Source organism: Neofelis nebulosa, chromosome 1 (genome assembly GCF_028018385.1).
Source record: "Neofelis nebulosa isolate mNeoNeb1 chromosome 1, mNeoNeb1.pri, whole genome shotgun sequence".
Classification (NCBI taxonomy): domain Eukaryota; kingdom Metazoa; phylum Chordata; class Mammalia; order Carnivora; family Felidae; genus Neofelis; species Neofelis nebulosa.
Window position 1 is genome coordinate 81,062,866 of NC_080782.1, and position 24,798 is coordinate 81,087,663.

General features: G+C 34.2%; 1 protein-coding gene and 1 pseudogene across 1 annotated transcript; one reads left to right on the forward strand and one right to left on the reverse strand.

Moving 5' to 3' along the window:
- The first annotated feature begins 225 nt into the window (after nt 1-225).
- Nucleotides 226-22,264, forward strand: RIOK2 (RIO kinase 2). The gene is made up of 10 exons (XM_058726365.1): nt 226-407; nt 2,724-2,862; nt 3,728-3,844; nt 6,118-6,293; nt 9,602-9,690; nt 11,528-11,719; nt 14,019-14,111; nt 15,317-15,841; nt 17,338-17,434; nt 21,978-22,264. The coding sequence occupies exons 1-10, from the start codon at nt 342-344 to the stop codon at nt 22,140-22,142; spliced, it is 1,659 nt and encodes a 552-aa protein (XP_058582348.1). The 5' UTR covers nt 226-341; the 3' UTR covers nt 22,143-22,264.
- On the reverse strand, nt 12,432-12,558 carry LOC131489323 (U4 spliceosomal RNA; annotated as a pseudogene).
- Nucleotides 22,265-24,798: the final 2,534 nt, after the last annotated feature.

Sequence of the window (24,798 nt, forward strand, 5' to 3'; positions counted from 1 at the left end):
ATGGATGGCGTCCTTTAGGCAGCCAATCCTGACAGATATGAAAAATGAAAGGAAGTATTGTAGAGAATTTTTCAAGTCCGTTAGTTTACATTAAAAAGTCACTATACAAAAAATATTCTTCACTGACCCATACTATATGCATCGTAAAACTCAGAAGGCATTTCATTTTCCCACGCGAGACTAGTTCTTCTATTTATTAACAAGGACCTTCAGAAAGGATCAGCGCATGCGCGAACCATCCGGCGGCGGCGGTGGAGAGGCTTGAGAGAGGCTGGTGTATGGGCTTGCGTTGTGCCCCTCATCTGTTGTGAGGGGGACTTGTGGCTTGATCTTGGGCCGCCATGGGGCGAGTGAATGTGGCCAAGTTACGTTACATGAGCCGGGATGACTTCAGGGTTCTGACCGCGGTAAGAAGTTCGCCGTTTCTCCCTGTCCTTTCCCACCGCGGTTCTTCTCTGCTCCTCGAACTCGGCGCTCAGCCGAGCACGCTGTAGGCCCTCCAAGGAGACCCAGACTGGGCACGGGGAAAAGACCCGACAGTCGGGTTTTTCAGAAGCTTTTGGTCGGAAGCTTTCGTCTCCCCTAAAACAGAGCAGAGGCCCCTCTTCTAATCATTTCCTTCCTTTCTGCTCCCGTCTTGTACTCCAGAGCCACACTTGGATCGCTGTGGCCTGGAAAGCCTCTGAACGCTCGGCTTCCCACCACCCGAGCAAGAGTTTAAGACTCTTGAGAATTGATAGCACTGAGTTCCTCACTCCCAGATTCACTTACATAGCATTTATTCAGTTTCATTCACTCAACGCTTATTTATCTGGTTTTTAGTGACAATCTTAGGGAATTCACCGGGGTACGAGACAAGGGTGACAGATCATCGAATAAACGAATAAATAAATAAATAAATAAATAGGATAGTATCAGATATTAAGTGCTAGGAGATGATAACGAGAATAATAGAATAGAGACTTTGTGCACGTTTGGGATGGGGCGCATCGATGCCTTCGGTAAATGGCGTAGTCCACTGAATGTTTTAAACAGGGAAGTGTAAAAACTGATTTTACTGGTCATAGTCTTATGGCACAAATATCAGCAACACATAGATTAGGCATTCCCAGAATAAAACAATGACTTTTTTTTAGAAGATACTATCTTTTGCTTAAATAGGCAATACTTAAGGATTAAACTGTCAAATGCAAATTCATTATGAAGTTTGGAAGACACGTTTCTCTTCCCATAGATTATTTAATTCAGCTGTACTTTCTCTAAACATCTGTCACTTCTGGTAGATAACCTTCCTTCTTTGCTTCATCAGCATGTTCACTTAATCCTTAATGCCTCTGACAGAAATAGGGGAGTCAAGAGAAAGAATGTTAGAGACTAGGAGAGATGGAACAAAGCATGGAAAATGAGTTAAGGTACGAGGTTTTGATTGGGACATCAAAACAGTGCCAGATATATCTTCCAAAACTTGACTTCTGTGATATTTTAAACTCTTTAAGGCTCACCAAGGAATGACCTACTCATTAAATAGAATATTTCAGTCTCAGTTAAGTCTTACCATCCTTGCTATCAGTGGCCATCTTTCCTTGACTCTCTCTTCCTTTACTTCTCAGGCGCCTTCTACATCAATAACCCTACTTTGGCTACCCTTACCTTTTAATGTGAACTTCCCCCCAAATTCTGCCTCTCAACCCTCCTTTGTCTTCCATTATCTCTTACTTGATGATCACATCCACTTGGCGGCTTTATCTGTTACCTCTATCAAATAATTGACAATTTTTTCCCTTTAATTGTGACTTCATTACTGAGTATAGATGTATCTTTCCACTTTACCTTAAACATCTTTGTTTGAAGGACCTCCCAGAACTTAGCATCGTGATTAGTGTCCTTAAAAAATCTCTGTTCATCTATCACCCGTACGTAAACCCTTCAAGGGGGTCCATTGTTTCTCAAAAAGAAATCTGAAACTCTTTGGTCTGCATTTCAAGGCTTTTTATATTTACTTAAAAGCATTTTACAGCCTTCCTTTCATGAACTCAGTATCGCATCTGAGCTACTACTGTACTAGCTGTTGTGCTCTGTACTGCCTTACATATGTGCCATGTCCAAATCTTTTGTCTTTCTCTGATATTCCCTTGTGTACTTTTTCTGTTTTTCTGCATCTCATAGTCAGTCTCAAGTGCCACTTCTTCCTAAAACTGATCCCTCAGCTAGAATTATTTTTGTTCATCCCTGAGCCACTTCTTTTTTAGCACTTACTGTTTCTTGCCTTCTAATAAAAGTAGATGTATCGGTTCTTATTTACACTATTAGATAATAAATTCTCCAAAGAGCTGAGAGTTATTTGTGTATATTTTTCTATCTTCCACTATTCCTGCATGGTACTTTCATGTTAAATACCTTTTTAATAAATATCTGGACTACCTATAGTTTTTACAGATAAACATTTAGATGTCAACAAATATCTTAATATTTGCCACATGTCAGTAATTGTTAAGCACTCACAGTTTTTACCTGTATAGTTTAGTATAGAGGCAGAATATGAATATCAGTGATTATATATCAAATTATGATTTAATATATGTCCAGAGAAGGTATCACTTATGTCTCTAATTGGTTGGGGAACTGCATGATCAGAGAAATTTGAAGGAGAAGTTAACTTCTTAGTAAGGTTTTGATAGTAACTCTGTGTTGATTATGATTGCATATAATTCCTTTAATTTCAGGTTGAAATGGGCATGAAGAACCATGAAATAGTTCCCTGCAGTTTGGTTGCTTCTATAGCCAGCCTTAAACATGGTGGCTGTAATAAAGTTTTAAGAGAATTAGTGAAACATAAACTCATAGCTTGGGAGCGTACCAAAAGTAAGTATTTATGGCACCATTTGTGATTTTTCATATAACTGGCTTTCCCCAGAGCAGTCATTTTATTTTATTTTATTTTATTTTATTTTATTTTATTTTATTTTATTTTATTGTATTGTATTGTATTTTATTGTATTTTATTTTATTTTATTTGCAGAGCAGGCATTTAAAAAGGTAGAAAATCAAAGTTGCAAGAACAGCAAAGCACTCTATCTAGACCCGAAAACCCACATACTTTTACCATGTTTTATTAGAGTAGTCACAGGGCCCACCCAGATAAACAGAGTAAAGAAATAGTCTCTATCTCCTCATAACAAATTCCAATTTCAGAAGAGCAAATAGGATAGAGATAATTGTTGCCACAGTCTTTGGAAAATTTGCCACAGGACTCTAGAGCATTAACTCTCAAATTATCCATGGTGAGGAATGAGTTTGTTTCTTTCAACCTGCCATGGAGCCATACTTTATTATAAAATAACAGTTAAAAAGTAATTACTAGAAAAATGAAATTTAAAAACTGATAAAATAAAGCACAAATTCCTTATTGGAGCTAAAGACATAAAAAAAAGCTTGGTGAAAGTGATTTAAAAAATACTGAACTTAACCACTTCATTCAGTTTCTGTGTCTTATCACAAACTAGTAGTATATATAGACTGGTGTCAGTCTGTGAGTTATGCTTTGAGTAACACCTCTCTAGAGAGAAAATACAAATTATAGGAAGAAATGCCAAACTCATAGGACTGGGTAAGCTAATCTTTTCAGCTAAGACTTCTTACTGTTTAAATTCTTCTCATGACTTGAATTAATGTGACTTGATTGTGCGATGTAACTAAAATACAGTCTTTCTCATTTTATTTTGTCTAGCTGTCCAGGGCTATCGGTTGACAAACGCAGGATATGATTACCTAGCTTTGAAAACACTTTCTTCTAGACAGGTAGTTGAATCTGTTGGAAACCAGATAGGTGTTGGCAAAGAATCTGGTAAGTGCTAACAGTACTACTGAACTCATTTTCTTTGCTTTAGTTTCTCTTTATATTTCTCTTTGAGAAAGCATTATCTTTTTTTTTTTTTTTTTTTTAATGTTTATTTATTTATTTTGAGAGAGTGCGCCTGCCAGCATGAGCAGGGGGAGGGCCAGAGAGAGAGTGAAAGAGAAAATCCCAAGCAGACTCTGCCACTGTTAGCACAGAGCCTGATGTGGTGTTGCATCCCATGAACCAAAGTTTGAGATCATGACCTGGGCCAAAACCAGGAGTCAGACACTTATCCAACTGAACCACCCAGGTGCCCTGAGAAAACATATCTTTTAAATTTTTCCATTTTTTTCAGCTAAGCAGTGAATTGAAAAGTTAGTTGGGAGCAGTAAAGTTGATGAAATTACTCTTAGTTTGGTAGGTTATTGTTTTTCATAAGTCTCTCATTGAAAATTCAGTTATACCAAGAATTCATTTTCCACTAATAACTGACATCTTTGGCAAATATATTATTTGTTCTTTTATATGTTATAAATGGACATTTGTAACAGTTAAAATATGTAACACAAGGAATTATTAGAAGACAGTGACTAAAAGCTACATCACATTTTTCTACCGCAGAAATATGGCAAAATTAAGTATGTGTAGAACACAGAAAACATTCTAAAATAGCATTGAACAAATACATAATGCAAGATTGCTAAATACAGCAGTGTGTGTGTGTGTGAGAGAGAGAGAGAGAAATGTGTAAAATGAGGTAATTTAACACCTCTTTTTAGATAGGCTGCCTCTTATGTCCAATTTTTTCATTTAAAAAATAACATTTTTTTGTTTATAAGAACTTCACTGTATAGATCATAAATAGTACAAAAGAAAGTAAAATAAAAAGTAAAACTTTATCCTAACCAGGTCTCCATCTGTTGTCATACTTTTGAAAGCTGTTACTGTTGACTGCTATCTTATATATCCTTCTTGGAATAGTCTATGTAAATAATAGTATATAATGCACTGAAAATATGTATATATACACATATATATCTTTTTAATCACAGGTAAAAGCAAACATTACTTGATTTTTTTCCATTTGATTCATTTGATTTGTTTTGTTTTTTTTTTTAATTTTTTTTTAAACGTTTTATTTATTTTTGAGACAGGGAGAGACAGAGCATGAACGGGGGAGGGTCAGAGAGAGGGAGACACAGAATCTGAAACAGGCTCCAGGCTCTGAGCTGTCAGCACAGAGCCCGACGCGGGGCTCGAACTCAGGGACCGCGAGATCACGACCTGAGCTGAATTCGGCCGCTTAACCGACTGAGCCACCCAGGCGCCCCTAAGATTTTATTTTTAAGTAATCTCTACACCCAATGTGGGACTCAAACTTACAACCCCGAGATCAAGAGTCCCATACCATACTGACTGAGCCAGCCAGGTGTCCCTGGATGCATTTCTGATATCATTTCATGTTAACAGATGGATCTTTCTCATAGTTATGTAGAATATTACATGGTATGAGTGCTCTGTAATTGAATTTACCAGTCCCAGCTGTTATGGACATTTATGTTACTTCACCTTTTCTTTTGTAGGTAATGATGTGGTAGACACCCTTGTACACATGCCTCTGTGCACATGTACAAATAAATTTGTAAATACAGTCTTAGAAATTGAATTATTAGCACAAAAGTTAGGTACATTTAAATTTTTGATATTATCAGATTTCCCTTCAAAAGTTTACGCCAGTTTATAATCCTGCCAATGTGAGAGATAGTTTGTTGATGTGTAATAATTAAAATCCTTATGAATAATTAGGACATGTTTTAAATGTCAGTATTAACAAATACCGACTTTTATTGATAATTGGAATACTTAGGGGAATATCTCCATTCTGATTACTATAGGATTGTATTCTAACAACTGAATATTATTTATTGAAGCAGTTAAAGAATTGAACTTTGTGTTGTTGAAAAAGAAGATATTAAATTGCTTCTTATACATGTAGGATGCTAAAAGACAATTACATTTTTCCCACTAAATTGAATTGAGTATTGAGCACCTTTGGAAGTAATAACCTTTGGCACACAACATCCTACTTTCTTTTGTAGTAGATATTAATACATGTCATTTTATTTTGGATTGCAGTTAAAATAATTTTGCTGAGTAGTAAGTATTCATGGTTATTAGGAAAGATATAATTGATGTAAATAAAATCAAAATTAGGAAATTACAAGTGAACTTTTTGGAATGAAAGTATAATAATGCTCTTTTTTACATCTTGGCTCCAGATATTTACGTTGTTGCAAATGAAGAAGGGCAGCAATTTGCGTTAAAGCTTCATAGGCTGGGAAGAACCTCCTTTCGAAATCTGAAAAACAAGCGTGATTATCATAAACACAGGCATAACATGTCTTGGCTTTATTTATCTCGTCTCTCTGCCATGAAAGAATTTGCTTATATGAAGGTATTTTGTAAATAATTTTATGTCTCTTAACCAAATAATACATGTAACTGAAAGGACGTAGTGACATTTACCAGTCTATTTTCCCCACATCTCTCTACCCCCAGTCCCAGTCATTACACTTATTTTTAACTGTTAATTATTTTTGTTATTTGTTTTTCTGGTGATTTTTTTTTTTTCTATGTGAAGGCATTTTTAATCATTATTAATGCATAAAGGCAACAAGTATTCTACAGTATTAATAAGGTATTACAATGCAAATTAACAAATAGCTTTAAGTAATTAGTGATGTAATTGCCTCACAAAAGTGTGTGTGTGAATATGTATCTATTTAGTATACATAAATATGCTTATGTTTGTCTTCAGTTGAAAACCCCAGGGAATTACCTCTAGTGATTATCTGTAGAAACCTTAGTGTCTCAGCTAAGTTGACTAGTACCTTTCCTTCACTTAATGGAGAAGAAATGTTGATGTACAAATTTGCATGCATATTAGGAATGGTAAAAATCTTTAGGTTTTCATCTTTTAACTTCAAAATTAAGTTCAGAATATATTTGTTAAGTTTCTTTAATAATCAAAATATGTATCTTCGATAACATTTAAATTAAACAGAAAATAATACTGTATTTTTATTATTCTCCAGTAGTATTTATTTGTTACTACTTAACTTCACTTTTTAAAATTTTACATTATTAAAAGTCACCCCCGGGGCACTAGCTGGCTCAGTCAAAAGAGCATGCAACTCTTGATTTCCGGGTTATGAGTTTGAGCCCCACATTGGGTATGGAGTTTACTAAAAGTACATACATACATATGTACATAATTTACATACATAATGCTATAGTATGTGATTTGTAAATGAAAGTTTTGGAAGTTGCATTTTGGTGTTGAGTAGGTTAATTCATGTGCTTAAATTTTTAGTAGTTATGGGGGAAGAATTCTGAAGACAATGTAAATAACTGATACTGATACCATACATGTTATGTGTTTCTTGTCTTATATACTAATGGTTTATATCTTATAATATTCAGTAAATAAGCAGTTTGGTAGAGATTATTACACATTTTCCTAAAACTGTATTAGGTGTTTTCTCAGATGTTTATATGAAGATACTAGAATAGAAGCAGACTGTGCATCAATAGCTCCTTAAATTTATTCTCTTTTTTCCTAGGAAGGAGTAAGATTAAATTTAATTAGATAAAATAAGATTAGGGAGTAAGCCATAGTGCAAGAGCTAGACCATTATGACAGTAGTTAAGGTTATATGCTGTTGAGCTGCCAAAGCATGTTCAGAACTACTTGTACTGAAAAAAATCTTCAAAGCCAAACAAACAAAAATCTTTGGGGAGTGGAGTTCAGTTCCTTAGCAAGGAAGATAGGAAATAAACGCTTTATGAAATTAACCCTATTCATAAATATGTACGGAGTATGAATTGTATGCCTACCACACTGTATTAAGTACCTGGCATAGGGTGGGCTGAAGGTGTGGCTACCAAAGGAATAAGTAATGAAGTCAAGCATCTGTAAGTTGGGAATATAACACAAATATACATAAAGAAACATTTAAAAATTAAATTATATGTTAAGCTTAGAGAAACTTCTGTAAAGTAGAATAGTTGATGAAAGAGGTTTCATAAAGCAAGTAGGAGTTGAGTAGAGTCATGAAGCATGCATATGATTTGTCTCTAAGGATAAGATAGTAAGACAGTGTTCTTTGCAAAGGAGCTCTGTGCTGACAGCTCGGAGCCTGGAGCTTTCTTCAGATTCTGTATCTCTTTCTCTGCCCCTCCCCTGCTCACCCTCTGTCTCTGTCTCTCTTTCAAAAATAAATGATCATTATATATGTACATTATATACATGTATATCATATATAATACATATTATATATATAATATATATATTATATATGGAATATATATATATGGAATTATATATATTATATATAATATATATGGAATTATATATATATTATATATATATGGAATTATATATATGGAATTATATATAAATTATATATATATATGGAATTATATATATTATATATTATATATATAATATGTATTATATATGTGTCTATTTATATTACAAATATAGACATGTATATATTATATGTAGTATATATTTACATTCTATATTATATATATGTATATTATATATGTAATATATTATGTCTAATATAAATATTACATAGACTTATTGTATATATTATGTTTATAATATAAATATAATATATACATATAATATATATATTTTTTAAAAAGAGTATTGGGAAAACTAGGACCTGATATGTGGATTAAAGAGAGTTCTGAAAACTAGGAAAAGTTGTTGAGACTGAAATCAATATTTATAAACATTGTAGATTTTTCTGAATGGAGCATTGACCTAAGTATTTTAGTTTGGTATTGGTACCCAAAATAAAGGTTAGTTATGGTGGCAAGAGCTAGAACCACTGTTAGAGCAATCAGGTATAAATAACAAAGGCCTCCTTTCAAATGGTAACATTCCAAATTGCAGAGAGCATAAACCTAACATATTTTGGAGGAAGTAATAACAGGACTTTGTAAGCAAAAGGTAGAAGAAGTTAAGCATAAGAAGTTAAGAAAAGATGGATTTATGGATGATCTGAAGTAATATGACTCAGACTACTACTGTGTATATTTGTTACATAATTTACATTGTATATTGTGGTCTGAAGAAAAAGGTCAATGCTCTGTAAGCTACAATACCTGATCTTTTGGGATATTTCATTTTCTAATCTGCCAGAAGACAAGAGTATTTCCTCACTCACAGTTTATTTCCATTTGAATTTTTAAGCACACTCCCAATTGATGGCAGAAATGTAAAAAAATAGGAGGATATATCCTGGGGTGCCTGGCTGGCTCAGTTGGTAGTGAGTGTGACTGTTGATCATGAGTTCAAGCCCCACATTGGACATGGAGCCTAATTAAAATAAAGATTAAAAAATAATAAGTATAATAAAAAAATAAATAAAATGAAGAGGGTATATCCTAGGAGATTATAGGCTTCTTGGGGACAGGCTTTTTTACATTCATTTCTGTAACCCTAGCACCATGTATAATATTTAGTAAATGTCCAGTAAATTAGCGTTTGGTGAAAAAGTGAATTGTTAACTGGTTTAAAATTTTATTTTATGTGTAGCTCATTTTGTGCTGTGAATAAGCCATAAATCACGTGTAATTTTGTAAAATCTTGTATGTTTCTTCTAGTTGTGGGCAGGTATGTTTACTTTTATTTTACCCTAAATATTAATGACCTCTTCTTTAGTTTATACCTATTTTGCTATATTTTAGGCATTGTATGAGAGGAAATTTCCAGTCCCAAAACCGATTGATTATAATCGCCATGCGGTAGTAATGGAACTCATAAGTGGCTATCCTCTGTAAGTATTTATTATTCTTGAAACTATGGATTCTAATAAATAAATGTAAGGTTTAGTTTTCAAAAAAATATTTTTAATTAAATGAAATATTGCTTCTGGAAGGTTAGAAATTAACACAAAGCAATAGTCTCACATGCAAATTAAAAATTCAATATTGTTCTGATAGTATGAATTTTGTAAATAGCAAAATTTTTGTAAATTTTGCAGTAAATAGCTAAACAAGGAAATACATGATTATCAGATGGTAGAAAATGTTATAGATAAAAATAAAGTAGGTAAGGAGACAGGGAGTACTGAGGTGAGTGGATGAAACTGCTGTTTTACATGAGATGGTCAGGAAGAGTCTCATTGATAAAGTATTTTTGAGCATAATCCTAAAATAAGTGAGAGAGAAAACCATGCAGATATCTAAGAGATCCAGGCAGAGGCACCAGCAAAGTACATAAATCCTAGGATTGGAGCATGCCTGCATGTTCAGGAAGCAGTGAGGAGGCTAGTGTGGCTGGAGTTGAGTGGATGAGGGCAGAGATAAAAAGTGATGAGATCAGAGAGGCAACAGGGGACTAGATCATTTAAAGTTTGTAGGCAATTGCAAGGAACTTTTAGTTTCTTTTTTAGTACATTTGACATACAAATTTAAATTGTACAGCATGTTGATTTCATATGTTTATATATTGCAGTGTCGTTGTCATTATAGCAATAGCACAAGGCTTTTTTATTTTGTTTTGGATAGGAATCCATTGGAGGAATTTGAACTGAGAAGAGACATGATGTGACTAATGTTTTAATAGAATTGCTGTGGCTTTTGTTTTGAGAACAGATTGAAAGGTGACAAGGACAGAATTAGGAAGAAAAGCTAGGAATTTATTGCAATAATCCAGTCAAGAGATGATAGTTGTTTAGATCAGAGTTGTGGATGTGAAGGTGATAAAAAGTGGTTAGATTCTGAATATGTTTTGCAGGTAGAACCAACACAATTTGTTAGGGATTGGATATCAATATGAAGAAAGGGAAAGTCAAGGATAACACCAAGATTTGGGGCCTGAATAACAAATTAATTGGAGGTACAAAGTTGTCATTTACAGAAATGAGAAAGACTGCAGGAAGAGCAGCTTGGAGTTAGAGGATGGGATAGAATCAGAGGTTCAGTATGGGACATGCTTAAGTTTGAGATGCCTTGGAGTTCAGAGAAGTATAGATTGAGGTGTTTAAAGCCAACAGCCTAAATGAGATCACCAAGAATTATTCTAAATAAAGGCTCCTAGTATTAACCTTTGAGCTCCGAAGTTTAAACGTCTGGGGAAAGATGAAGAACTAGTGAAAAAGACTGAGAAGGAATGATAAACATGGAAAGAGGACAGCCTGAAGAGTTGGTGTACCAAGAGTCAAGTGAAGGAAGCATTTCAGCGGGGGTTTGGGGGGGGGGCGGGGAAGAGGTTAACTGAGAGACCTCATATGATGAAGTCTGAATTGACCACTGGATTTAGCAACATGGAAATCATTGGTAGTTTTGACTCTACCTATTGCATTCAAACGAGGTAGATGAAAACCTATTTAAAATGAGTTCATTAGAATGGGAGGGAAAAAATGAAGTACAATGTAGAGGAGTTGGGCTGTAATTATCCATGAAAGTATGTAGTAGAAAGAGAATACAGAGTTGAGACAGGGTGTGGCTTTTTTTTTTTTTTATATATGTGGGAGCTGTTACATCTTGTCTGTGTGCTAATAGAAATGAAGAGAAAGCTGATAGGGAATTAAGAAATGGAAAAAATAATACGCATGCCTGCTTTCATGAAAATCATAAATGAATATAAATAACCTGTTTTCATACTTTCAGATGTCAGATACACCATGTTGAAGACCCTGCATCCGTATATGATGAAGCTATGGACCTGATTGTCAAACTTGCAAATCATGGACTGATTCATGGAGATTTCAATGAATTCAATCTCATTTTGGATAAAGATGACCACATCACCATGATTGATTTTCCACAGATGGTTTCAACTTCTCATCACAATGCTGAATGGTATATGCTAAAAGTGATTCTGGATATGGGTGTGTTTACGTGTGATGCAGTCATTTTTTTCTTAATTTTTTTTAACTTTGTAATACCGTGATTTGGGTCAATAACTGGTTTGAAGTGACTGATGTTGATGGTCTAAAAATTTGTTCTTTTATTAAAGGATACAAAGTAGGATTTCCCACCCTTAGAGAACCTATCTTATTCCTCAGTATTTTAAAGGGGGGAAAATGCACTTTGATCCAGTTGTTAAAACCTAGTCATTAAGTTTTTGCTGTACATGGGAAATCTGAAGAAACTGCCTGCTTTATAAACCATCAAAAGAGTTTGAATTACTTGTGTAATCGGACAGACTTCTGAAAGTCAAACTTTCTTAGGTGGAAAGTTCAGCAAACCTTTATTCAGACTTTTACGTGGAAGCCCAATTTTTAAAACAAAGTCTGTCCAGAAGTAGGGACATAGAGAAGGGAACCCTAGGACCCCATCCTCTCTCTGCTCCATAGTTGTCTCCAAGAGTGTTTCACCAAGCATAATTTTATAATCATGATGGCCTTAGTAAAAATTATGATCTTGAAGTGGACTCAGTTACCAGACCAAGAATATCTCTCCTATCATTTTTAGTTTTTATTTTATTATTAGAAAATAACTCATGTAGAACCTCATCCCTAACATAGGGCAGAATCACTTTATATACTGTGGTAATCTTACTCTTCACATTACTTAACCATGTAAGCCAGCCAAGTTATGAAGTATGACAATATTTTACTTTGGGAAAAGTTTTCAATTAGCAATAATCACGCCTTGGATAAACCTCATTGGCTACGATACTGCCACTGCGCAAAGCTTGACAATATTTTACTTTGTATTTCGTGACGTAATTGATTGTAATCAAAGCTGAATATTTTTTACCTTCCTTTCCAAGTTATGAGAAACTTCTCCTTTCTCCTGAAGATAACAATCGCTATCATTTACAAATAAGAGTGTATGAATTCTTGGAAAGTTTGAACTCAAACCAGTTTGTGTTCAGTAAAACTTTTCTTCCTACAGATTTTCATAAGAAAATGTCTATACTTATTCCAGAAAAAGATGTCATTTAAATATAAATTTAAAGAATATTTTTAACCAAAAAATATTAATAGATTAACACCTGGTGTTTGAGTGTTTAACATATCTTTGGATGATGACTCATCACCATTTTTATTACTGTGGGGTAACAGTCACACAATGAAAGAATATTCAGGAACCACCAGAAGTAGAGAAGGAAATGATGACAAATTGTGATATTCAAAGTGTAGGCTGCATTATTCTGTAGGGAAACAGTATGATTTAACTTGCTATTTAATGGAGAAGTACTAGGGTAAAGGAGTTGTACTATGTAGCAGAAATTAAGATGTAAATTAATTAATAAATAATTATAAATAAGACCTATGTCTGCTTTTGAAGATTTTGAGAGTTTGTCTAATTAGATGAAACATAGACATAAATAAAAAGATAATTTTTAATTTACTGAGGTTTTTCCCTGGGTGCCCTAAAATTAGGAAAGATTAGCACCATTATCTGTTTCCAGACTTTCTCTGAAATATTAATATTCAAGCAGATAGTGAATTCTATGTGACCCTGTTTCTTAATTCTCCCTTATCTAGAAACCTAGAGAATTTAATCTGTTTCCACTGCTTTATGGTGGCCTAAAAAGCAACCTGATATAGGTCCGTCTACCATTGGTCCAGATTAGCGTGTCTTCAGATCATTGTTTATAACCCACAGCATTATTTATCTCTTTTGGATGTTCTTGCAAATTAGCTAATGGATAATAAAGGTATATAAACATAATTTAATGGTTCCCAAACTTTTTCTTATGTGTCACTAATCTGTTTCGTCTTTAAGCTTTTGTAGATGGGGTTCTAGTGGGTATAGCTGATGAGAAGTATAACCAGACAGGCTGGAGACTAAAGAGGAAAAGTGGAAACCTGCCCCTAACTGCAGACCCAGTCTTTTTTTTTCTGAGATTCAGATGCATGTTATTTTCTCTTAGTATGTCTATTACAGTATGGGAAGGCCTCTAGTTTTCTAACTATAGGGACCATATGCCTTTGAAAGCTTATATTTTCTATTAGTTCCTATGCTTTTTTGTTTTGTTTTTGTTTTTCAAACACACTGGCATCTGATTTGTCTCTTTTCTTTCTTGTGAGTAACATCTTTTTTCATATAATGATTAGCAATATCATTAATAAGTATATTGTCATTGGCTAATGAGAAAAAACATGAGCAACAAAGGCTATATCAAAAATGATTCTTCCTTTTGCAGGTATTTTGACAGAGATGTTAAATGCATTAGAGATTTCTTCATGAAACGTTTCAGCTATGAAAGTGAGCTTTACCCAACTTTTAGTGATATCAGGTTTGTACTCTGCTTTGCTTAAAATAATAAAAACTGTTTAAATATATGATTTATTGGGGCACCTGGATGGCTCAGTCAGTTGAGCATCCAACTCGATTTTGGTTCAGGTCATCATCCCAAGGTCGTAGGATAGACCTCAGCATGGAGCCTGCTTAGGATTCTCTCTCTTTCTGTCTCTGTCTCTGTCTCTGTCTCTCTCTCTCTCTCTCTCTTTCTCTCTCTGTCTCTCTCTCTCATCTCTCTCTGTCTCTCTCCTTCTACCTTTCCCCCTCCCTGTCTCCCTCCGCCCCTCCCTCCCTCCCCCTCTCTGCCTCTCTCTAAAATAAAAATAAATAAATAAATAATACTTGATTTACTTAGTTCTGAAAAGTTTAACAGTTTCATCTAAAAAATTTCCAAATAGTAACCATTGACACATAATCATTGTTGAGTATCATTGCTGTCTAGTGTATAAATGAAACTTAAAAACTAGAAAATCCTGCCTTTGTGCCTTTGGTCTATTAAGGCAATGTTTGTGAATTTTAGGGGAGTAACACATTTAGTTTCTTATAAATTCATGAACTTTTATTCATATTGGAATTTATGTTTTTCCTTTATACAGAACAGAAGCTATATTTACTTGATTCATGGAACATAATTATATGTAAATTTTCAAAGCAAAACTTTTTCATTTATTTTATATCCTTAATTATGACACTTTTGTGCTTTGGGATGATAGAACTTCAAAGAAGAAATCTTTAGTGCCCATTAAAGTCAATTTATTAAATCATTATCAACTGAAGTTTCTGTAACCTTTCTGCTAATATTTGTTGCTTTTAATAGTCTTTGCATGTGCGCACACACATGCGAACTAAGGAGGAGCAGAGAGAGAAGGAGAGAGAATCCCAATCAGGCTCTGTACTGTAAGCACAGCCCAATCCAGGGCTCGATCTCATAAACCTTGAGATTGTGACCTGAGCCAAAACCAAAATTCGGACTCTTAACCAAATGAGCCAGGCAGTCATCCCCATAGTCATTTTGTTCTTAAGTGACAACAAAAATGTATCTTTTACATTTGTATATTTAAGTATTACATTTTAGGCAAAGAAAAATCTTTAAAATACATTAACTATTAAACTCATTTCAGAATTATAATTTATCAGAATAATAAATACTTACCCATGTCAGGTGGATTTTTTCCTAATGTTTGTCATTCTTTTTTCTAGGAGGGAGGACTCTCTTGATGTAGAGGTTTCTGCCAGCGGCTACACAAAGGAAATGCAGACAGATGATGAATTGCTTCATCCATTAGGTCCAGATGATGAAAATACTGAAACAGAAGACAGATCTGAATTCTCACCTTCTGATGAAGAGTTGTCAGAAAAAGCAAAGTTTCATAAATCAAAAAATCAAAGTGATCAGAAGTCTGCAGATGAATCCGCTGACTACTGTTGCATATCATCTGGACACCTTGAACAAATAAAGGGAGAGGATTCGTCAGAGGAGAGTGCTGATGCACAAAATTTTGAATTACCTGAATTCAGTCAAGCTTTAGAAGAAATAAAAGGTCAAGTTATTGACAACAATTCTGTAACTGAATGTTCTGAGGAGACAGACAAAATTGAAAATGACACTAGGCAAAATGGTAAAACAGGTCAAGAAGGAATCCCCATGAGCTCTGAAGACTATGAAGATGCATGCCCTCATCTGATTGCCTTGTCGTCAGTAAACAAAGAATTCAGGTCTTTCAGGTATAGATTTCTGTTGATTGATTTTTTTTTTTTACTTTAATGTGGAGACCTATACTTTCTTCAATTCTGATAAATGAGTGATGTTTTGTTCTTGTTTTTCAAATGATATAACAGAGCTGTATTCTGTCCCATTATGTTTAAAAAATGAGAAAGCAAATAACCCTTTTATTGTTAAAATTTAGATTACCTTCTACAATGGACCTAATCCTCGGCAATTTATTGATTCGTTTTTAAACAGTTCTGCCTTAAAAATGCAAACTGATTACTTAAAAAGAATTATTTACAATAATTGGTAAATTGGTCAAGTTCTAGATGTACGAATGTTCATATATTTTTGTAGTTGTATATGTGTTTGGTTTATATGTAGTCCAGTAAACATATAGCAAATGTGCTCTCTTAAGATATCTACTTACAGTGAATTTTCTCTGGTACTTTGAACCTTCTATCAATATTTGTTCATGTATAGTTAAAATTATTTAACATTATATGTTTTTTTTTCTAAGAGTTTTTTTTTTTTTTCTTGCAAATATTAATGAATTGGCAGCCTGAACTTAGCAAAAGATAAAAAATTTAATTTTTATATTTGGAATAGTTTATCCTGAATCATGAAAGGAGTTTTAATTATTTCAAAATAGTAATAAGACAAAACTATATCAGTAGTACATTTATTAGGCATTTCTCAGTACATCCTAAGGCTGTCTTTAGAGTTTTATCGTGAAACAAAACATGAACATTTTGTGCCTTTTCTGTAAAACTGTATCTGGAGTCTCGGGGCAATTACAACTCAAATAATAAATTTGTAAAACTAAAATTATAAGTTAAAATCAAGAGTGGCAGGGACTGAGGATTTTAAGTAATTGAAGAAAATCTACAGAGGTTAAAGAGTCTTACCACAGAATAACTTGTTCTCTTTAAACACATGTTGGGCAAAATTTTTATTATTCAGAGTAGAAACATAAGATAAGAGATGTTGCTGAAAAATATTGACTGTTCGGTGTTAATATGGTCTGAGTGTCTTAAACTTTGTATATATTAAAACTTTGAACAATGTGTAAAACAAGTTTGTTTCCATCATTGCAGTTTTTCTCCCTTAGCAGGGCAGATGATACAGATTAAGAATACTGCCTCTGGTCCCATTACATCTTTTGTTGTTTAGGAGATGGCAGGGAAGTGTTCTAAGAATTTAAATGTAAGAGGCAGATATGTGTAAAGTTCAATGAAAGAACAAGAGATTAGCGGAAAAGAGATATAAATTCTGGGGAAGTGGTAACAAATTTTGATGGCTGAAACATTCAGTTTTGCAGTTTTGATGGTGACTATTAGAATGCTGAAAAATGGAAATTATTAATATATTGGGCTGAATTGTGAAATGTGTGAAGTTTTACTTTCACAGAAATTTTAAATATAACGATATTTTATTATGTAAGGATAAGTATAAATGACACATAATTAACTATAAAAAAATTAGGTAATTTGTGACTTTGTTTTAATTTTAGAGATGAAGAAAGTATGGAAGGTACTAAACAGTACAGAACAAGAACTCTGAGTGTTACTTCTGTGGGCAGTGTTTTAAGCTGTTCAACAATTCCTCCGGTAACTATTCATTCAACATTTTCCAAATGTTGATTAGGTCACTACCCTGGTTGGATTGTAGATACTCAGATATGGTCTAGTCCTTGCATTTTAACGATGAGGAAATTGAGGCCCAGATAGGTTACATGACTTTGCTCAAGATTACCTAGCTAGTGACAGCAATGCAGCTACAGTGTGAAGATGTGCCAGCTTCACTGAATTTTGAAGGAGAAAAATAGGTAATTTAAAAATTTTTGACCTAAAGGTTTTGTTAGACATTTAGCAGCAATGTTCAAAAGAATTTCTTAAGGGACATTTTCTGTGCAGGATAGTGAACACAAATAGTCCAGCTCCTGGATTTTACTGCCTGCCATACTCTCCAGGCTGCCCAAGAGGAAGAATCAGTTTATTTCCTTTGTAGATTTTAAGGAAAGAGCTAAAATTACATACTTGGTGTATTGGGGACTTCCCTTGTACTTAAAGCCATTAAGCTGCATACCCTTAAAACCAGTTTTTAGTGATAACTTCATTTAATATAAACAAAAGAAGAAAATCAATTTAGAAGTTAGAAAGGAGGCAATAGGGGCACCTGGATGGCTCAGTTGGCTGAGCATCCTACTTCAGCTGAAGTCATGATATCACAGTTCATGTGTTCAAGCCCCACATCAGGCTTTGCGCTGATAGCTCAGAGGCTGCTTTGGATTCTCTCTCTCCCTCTCTCTGTGCCCCTCTCCCATTAGTGCTCTCCTATGTCTCTCTCTCTTTGTCAAAAATAAACATTAAAAGGGGCACCTGGGTGGCTCAGGAGGTTAAGCATCTGACTCTTGGTTTCGGCTCAGGTCATGATCTCATGGTTTTTGAGTTCGAGCTCTGCATCAGACTCTGCTGACAGCATGGTGCCTGCTTGACATTGTTTCTCCCTCTTTCCCTCTCTCTCTGCCCCTCCCCTGCTCACTCTCTCACACTCACTCTCAAAAATAAATGGAGTTAAAATTTAAAAAATAAAAGGGAACATTAAAAAATTTAGAAAAAAACAGGAAGAAATAAAATTATGTGGAATATGAATTCAAAATAAAAGAATTTTGTTTTTACTGAACTTATGATTTCCAAATTCATATATATTGTCCAATAAGTTAAAATGTGTGTCCTATGGATATAACATGGGATATTTACAAAATTAAATCAGAATTATAAAAGATAGGCTAAAAAGAACATCTGTATTCTATAACATAACACATTTTTAATGGTTCTAGGAACTTTCTTGATAATATGAACATTCAGAGTTGTGAGACCAAAATAAAAGTGAAATTCTATAAATGTATTGATTTTTTATATACTCTTTTCTGCTGAGCTTATAATTTACTTGATATTCTAGATGAAAACTATAAATGTTTGGAATTTTTGAAACATCTATTAATTATATTAAAAGATAAACATTTCCCTTTAAGTATTATCAACCTGTCTTTATTAAGAATTTCTCACACTTTATGATTGTCCACCCTTGGCTTTGATATTTTCTATACTTGAGTTTTATTTACACTCTTTTGTTTGATTTCTCAGATTCCAAACATAAGTGCTTTTATACAATTAGTGGCATAAAATTGGCAACCACATATAAAGAAAAATTTAGATTACTAACTCATGCTAAGTTATGCTGTCTTTTGTATATAAAAGATGACACTGACATTGTCTGTAAGTCTTGACTTTACCTCATTTCCTTTATAGCTAATAGGAGCTTAAAGTTTAAAATGGGGTCAAACCTATAATGAATTGCATTATAAAATACAAATTTGCCTTCTAAGAGGAAAAAGATCTCTTCAGCCAGCTTGATCAAAAAGATTTCCCTCTAATCATTGGAAACAAATTGATGATCTTAACTCTACATTCTTTTTAAAATTTGGTCACCCTTTTTTCCTTGAGGTCACATTTCATTTTGTTAAAAAGTCATAAGAAAAGAAACTTTATTTTTTTACCTCTGTTAATTTGATGATTATTTTCCTATATGGTAAAAGATTTTCTCTGTTCTTTGAAACTGTAATTGTAAGATCTGTTTTCTCCATATAAATACTTCTGTCGTTCTCTATTTATTGGCGAAGTTGTTACCTGTGAACCCTGTTCTTTCTAATATGTAACAAATTTTTATTAAACATTTAGGTATATTGCTTTTTTTTTTTTTTTTTTTTTTTTTTTTTTTTTTTTTTCAACATTTTTTATTCATTTTTGGGACAGAGAGAGACAGAGCATGAACGGGGGAGGGGCAGAGAGAGAGGGAGACACAGAATCGGAAACAGGCTCCAGGCTCCGAGCCATCAGCCCAGAGCCTGACGCGGGGCTCGAACTCACGGACCGCGAGATCGTGACCTGGCTGAAGTCGGACGCTTAACCGACTGCGCCACCCAGGCGCCCCTAGGTATATTGCTTTTTAATAAACATATGGCCCACAACAACCAAACAACAGAATCAACAAAATGCATGATTTTTGTTTAATTTTTTATGTACTCCCTGAAATAATACACAGGTATTTTTTAAAAAATAAATACTAAATGAGATTTTTTTCTCCTGCCTTTTTTTTTTTTTTTGAGAGAGAATGAGAGAGAGAGAGAGAGAGAGAGAGAGAGAGAGAGAGAGAGAATCTTAAGCAGGCTCTACACTGTTGCATGGAGCCAGATGCAGGGCTCAAACTCCTGAACCATGATCATGACCTGAGCTGAAATCAACAGTTGGATACTTAACCTGCTGAGCCACCCAGGCACCCCTTCCACTTTTTTTTAACATGAAAAAAATTAACCTTGTAGGATTCATAAATTGTCCTGGATTAGAAGGAGGAGCATGCATAATAATCCATTATTTCCTTATTTTCTTGAGCTTCTTGATATGATTATCCTGTGGTCTCATCAAAGTGAAGAACCAAGGGGAAATTCACACAGAATATTTAGAAAAGAAATTGATTTTTTTTTTTCTTGAAAATATTCTGGAGGCCTCTGAATTCCTCTGGTTTTAAGTGTGGTACATGCTCTACTGTTGTCTTCCTGGGATGATCTCTCCTTTCCTATTTGTTTGGTTGCCTCTTTTCTAGTTCCATCTCTTTATTTGGCAGTATAGATTCCAGTAATTATTTGAGTGAATGGTAGCAGCGGTACTTAAGCTAAAAATGTCTTTTTATCCTATTCTCACACTGGATTGGGAGTTTTAAGTGTTCGAGTTGTAGTTTGGAAATGATTTTCCTTCAGAATTTTGAAAGTATTGCTCTCTTATCTTTGTTGTAGTTAAGATGTTTTTCTCATTCAGGGTTCTGGTCTCTTGCTGGGGTGAGTAGGCTATGATAATTGCCTGTCTTCTTCCTAGGATAGGGAGGGGTGCTAGAGCCCAGTCATACTTGTTCTAAACTTTTTAGCCAGTCCTACAGCTTTCAGTTCTGAAACTTCTGAGGTACCAGTTCCTTCTAAGTCTCCTGCCTTACTGGGTTTGGGGAACTACATCTCATGGGATATCAGCCTCTGCAGGGAATTGAAAACTGAATGTTCCATCTGTTTATTTTCTTAACCTTTTTTCCCATTGGGAATCAGTAGACTAAAATCAAGAGGGATGACTTGTTAAAGCCTGTTAATTGAATGTAGTCTGCTTAACTATGTAAAAATGCAAAGTCTGCTTTTAACTCATCTGGTCCAAGTTTTATAATACACATGTGCAATTCAAGAAACATAAGCCAACTAGTTCTTATAGGCCATTTTTACCTCAGATTGATTATTTTTTAATTTTTTTAACTTGACAGGTTTTAATAAATGTTTCTTTGTGCCTAGCAGAGTGTAGGGCATATTAACAAGAGACCCTTCCTTCAATGCTTGCAGTGTTTATTTCTTTTTTAGGAAATAAGTAGGGTGGTACAAGGGTACATACAATTAAATAACAGGCTGTAGTGCTTCAGAGGAAGACAAGATTATTGGGAGCAGAATATTCAAACTTATTCATCTTGTAAGTGACATTGGCAGCCTGGGTCTTAATAAGAAATAATTTGAAGTTATGATTATTCACTGAGAAAACATTCTACATCTCCCAGAAACTGTGTGAAGACTTTACCATGTAACTGCTGTCATCAGGTCGTCTCTACACCTGAAGTTATGAAGGCACTCTTGGATAAATTTTGGCCAGTAGTGAATGCTTTCAAACATAATTTTCTACTACAAAGCCATGTCTACTTTTACCTCAAAAGCAGAGGAACAAGCAGTTTTTTATCTTGTTGGGTAAATTTTTTTTTTGTTTTCAGTTTTCCTCATGGACACTAGGTGGCACTGTTGTGGTTTGTTATTCAAAGAATTGTGACTACTACTTTTTGCTATAATCTGTATTTCTATTAGGAATTTAATTTCTTCTATTTTATAACCATTAATTTGTGGTTTATTTTGTTGCTGGTTCATATGGTACTGTCAGTGTTTGGAATTTAAGAAATTCATGCTTGTTAACAAATATGAAAAATATTAACAATGTAAATCTTTGTTTTATTGAATATTGTCTCCTTATTAAAATGTTCAGTAATCAATAATACTAATTCATGAACTCTTTCCAGGAATTGGTGAAACAGAAGGTGAAACGTCAGTTGACAAAACAGCAAAAATCAGCTGCCAGACGTCGATTACAGAAAGGAGAAGCAAATATATTTACAAAACAACGGAGAGAAAACATGCAAAATATTAAGTCAAGCTTGGAAGCAGCTAACTTTTGGGGAGAGTAATATATTTAAGATTTTGAATGTTTTCCAAAACATTAGTATGATCCCCTTTTAAGCCATCTTTAGTCTTTTCTAGACCAAGGCAGATACATAAATAGATAAATAAACTCTCTTTCATATATTAATTTGACTCCTTTGGTATGTGTCTTCTAAAGAATAATTTTAGTAATTCTGCTAAACCAATTTAATTCTTCCAAATATTTTAGATGATTAGTCAATCTGCTAAAATCTGTTTTTTAAAATAATCTTTATTAGGAATATTTGGGTATTTAAAAAAAACTAAATTTCACTATTTGTGTTGCTTTTTGTTCTCTACCAAAAACAAGTAGATTCCATGGTATCAAATCCCAGTTTTTCCACTTGCTAATGAAAAGAACTTTAAGCAAGTCATATATGTGTCTCTCTCCTTTTCCACCTCAATTTTCTTACTATTACAGTTGGATTTGTAACTATTTAATAGGATTGTTTTTAGGACTAGGTGAGATAATACACAGAAGCACTAAGAACAATGCCCAGCACTTTGTAAACATTCATTAAAGTATAGCTTTTAGAATGATACAATGATTGTAATCGTGTTTAGCTTTCTGATACTCTGCTAACAATTTGTTTTTATTTTATTTAACCACTGGGAGAATTTACTGCCACCTGTTTTTCTTAGGCTCCAGTATTTTTTTTTTTTTTTTTTTAGCATTTATTTGAGAGAGAATATGGGCGTGATCTGGAGAGGGTCAGAGAGAGAGGGAAAGAGAGAATTCCAAGCAGGTTCCATGCTGTCAGCACAGAGTCCAACGCAAGGCTCAATCTCACTAATAACTATGAGATCATGACCTGAACCGGTATCAAGAGTTGGACACTTAATTGACTGAGCCACCCAGGTGCCCCAAGACTCCAGTATTAAGGATCAGCCGGTGATGCATAATTTTGTTTTCCACTATTTAAATTGGTAATGTGGTCATGGGAACAGAAAGTTGCCGTAGTCTCACCAGTTTCCATACTTGTTCGTTTTTATGCAGGCCTGAACAGAAGTAGAAGAGTTAGGAGTATAAGGATGTAGAAGAGATAAGGAATGAAAACCTCTTTCTAATATTCTTGGGTGGGTCCAAAACATGTTTTCACTTAACAAGTAAATAGTGCAGGGGAAAGAAAATACATAAGGCATTGTAATACAAAGACTTTGTAATCCAGTGAGATTGGAAGATGGGTGCTTAAGTACATCTACCTGATGATATTCAAGTCTCAGCATCACCCAGTAGGCCAGAAGAGGAGCATCACCTATGGGAAAAAAAAATGACCACTAGATGGCAATGTCACTCCACAGTCACCAGCCAGAATGTCCTAAAATTACTTGCATCAGTGGTAATGATCTACTAGAGGAAATAACAGCAGATTTATTTCCAAAAATGATAAAGACAGCAGATTCCCTTTCACCTTTGTAAAATTCATTCTTCTATTTGCAAGACCTATCATTAATAAATACGTTTAATTATATAGACACAAGAAAATGTCCAATTCCCTTGAAAATTAACTTATGCTAATTTCGAAAGTGTTTACCTAGCTTCGAATTTTAGGTGTGTCTTCACAGCATTTACTAAATAGATCTACTTTAAAGCATTTCAGTAAAATAATGTTGAAGACATCTTAATAGAACCATAGAATATTTATCTTGCAATACATATTAGAGTATCAAAGGTAAACTGGGAATGAAACTATATGACATCTTCCTACTCAATTTTTATTCAGTTGATGCAGTCCACTTTTGGGTACCTACTACATAAACACTATTACTCTAGGAACTTTGAAATCTAAGTAAGCAGTTCTTATCCTGAATAGCCTCAGGTTTCTTGTGGTTGGCAGAACAGATACATCAAATGCATAAATCTAAGCAAATTATTCAGTGTCTAATATTTTTTTAATATTTATTTTTGAGAGAGAGCGTGAGCCAGGGAGGGGCAGAGAGAGAGAGACAGAGATCTGAAATGGACTCTGCTGACAGCAGAGAGCCCACCCCCATATGGGGCTCAAACTCCCGAACCATGAGATCATGACCTAAGCTGAAGTCAGATGATTAACTGACTGAGCCACCCAGGTACCCCTACTCACAATTTTTAAAAGATGTTTTTGAGTAGTCCTCAATTAGAAATTAGAATTTGGTCTATCGAACAAGATGTAACCCTCACATTTAAAACGTCCATAGTGAACAATGAGCAAAAATAATTTAAGTGTACTACTAATGTAGTCAAGGCATGTACTGTGGTTAATAAAACACTTTGAGTCTGCGAGTTCCAAACTTAGATCCTGGTTCAACCACTTCCCAGACCTCAAGTGCCTTCTGTAACCTCTCTAACCTCACTTTTTTGATTTGTGAGATGAGGACATTTAATAGTGCCTGTCTTAGAATTATTATAAAAATTAAATAACACCTGTAAGGAGCTTAGCACAGTACATGATACATGTTATATATTAGGAAGTATTTCCCAAATGATTTCAGATTACCAAAAGGAAGATTAGGGAGGAATCTTTTCTATTTCCAAGGTCACTGATATTTCACCTGTGATCTTTTTGGTACTGTTTTCATCTCAACGTACAAATGCTTTGCTTGTAACCTTGCATCCTCTACTTGTTGCTCCCACTAAATAAGTTTTTCCTACAAGATAATGCA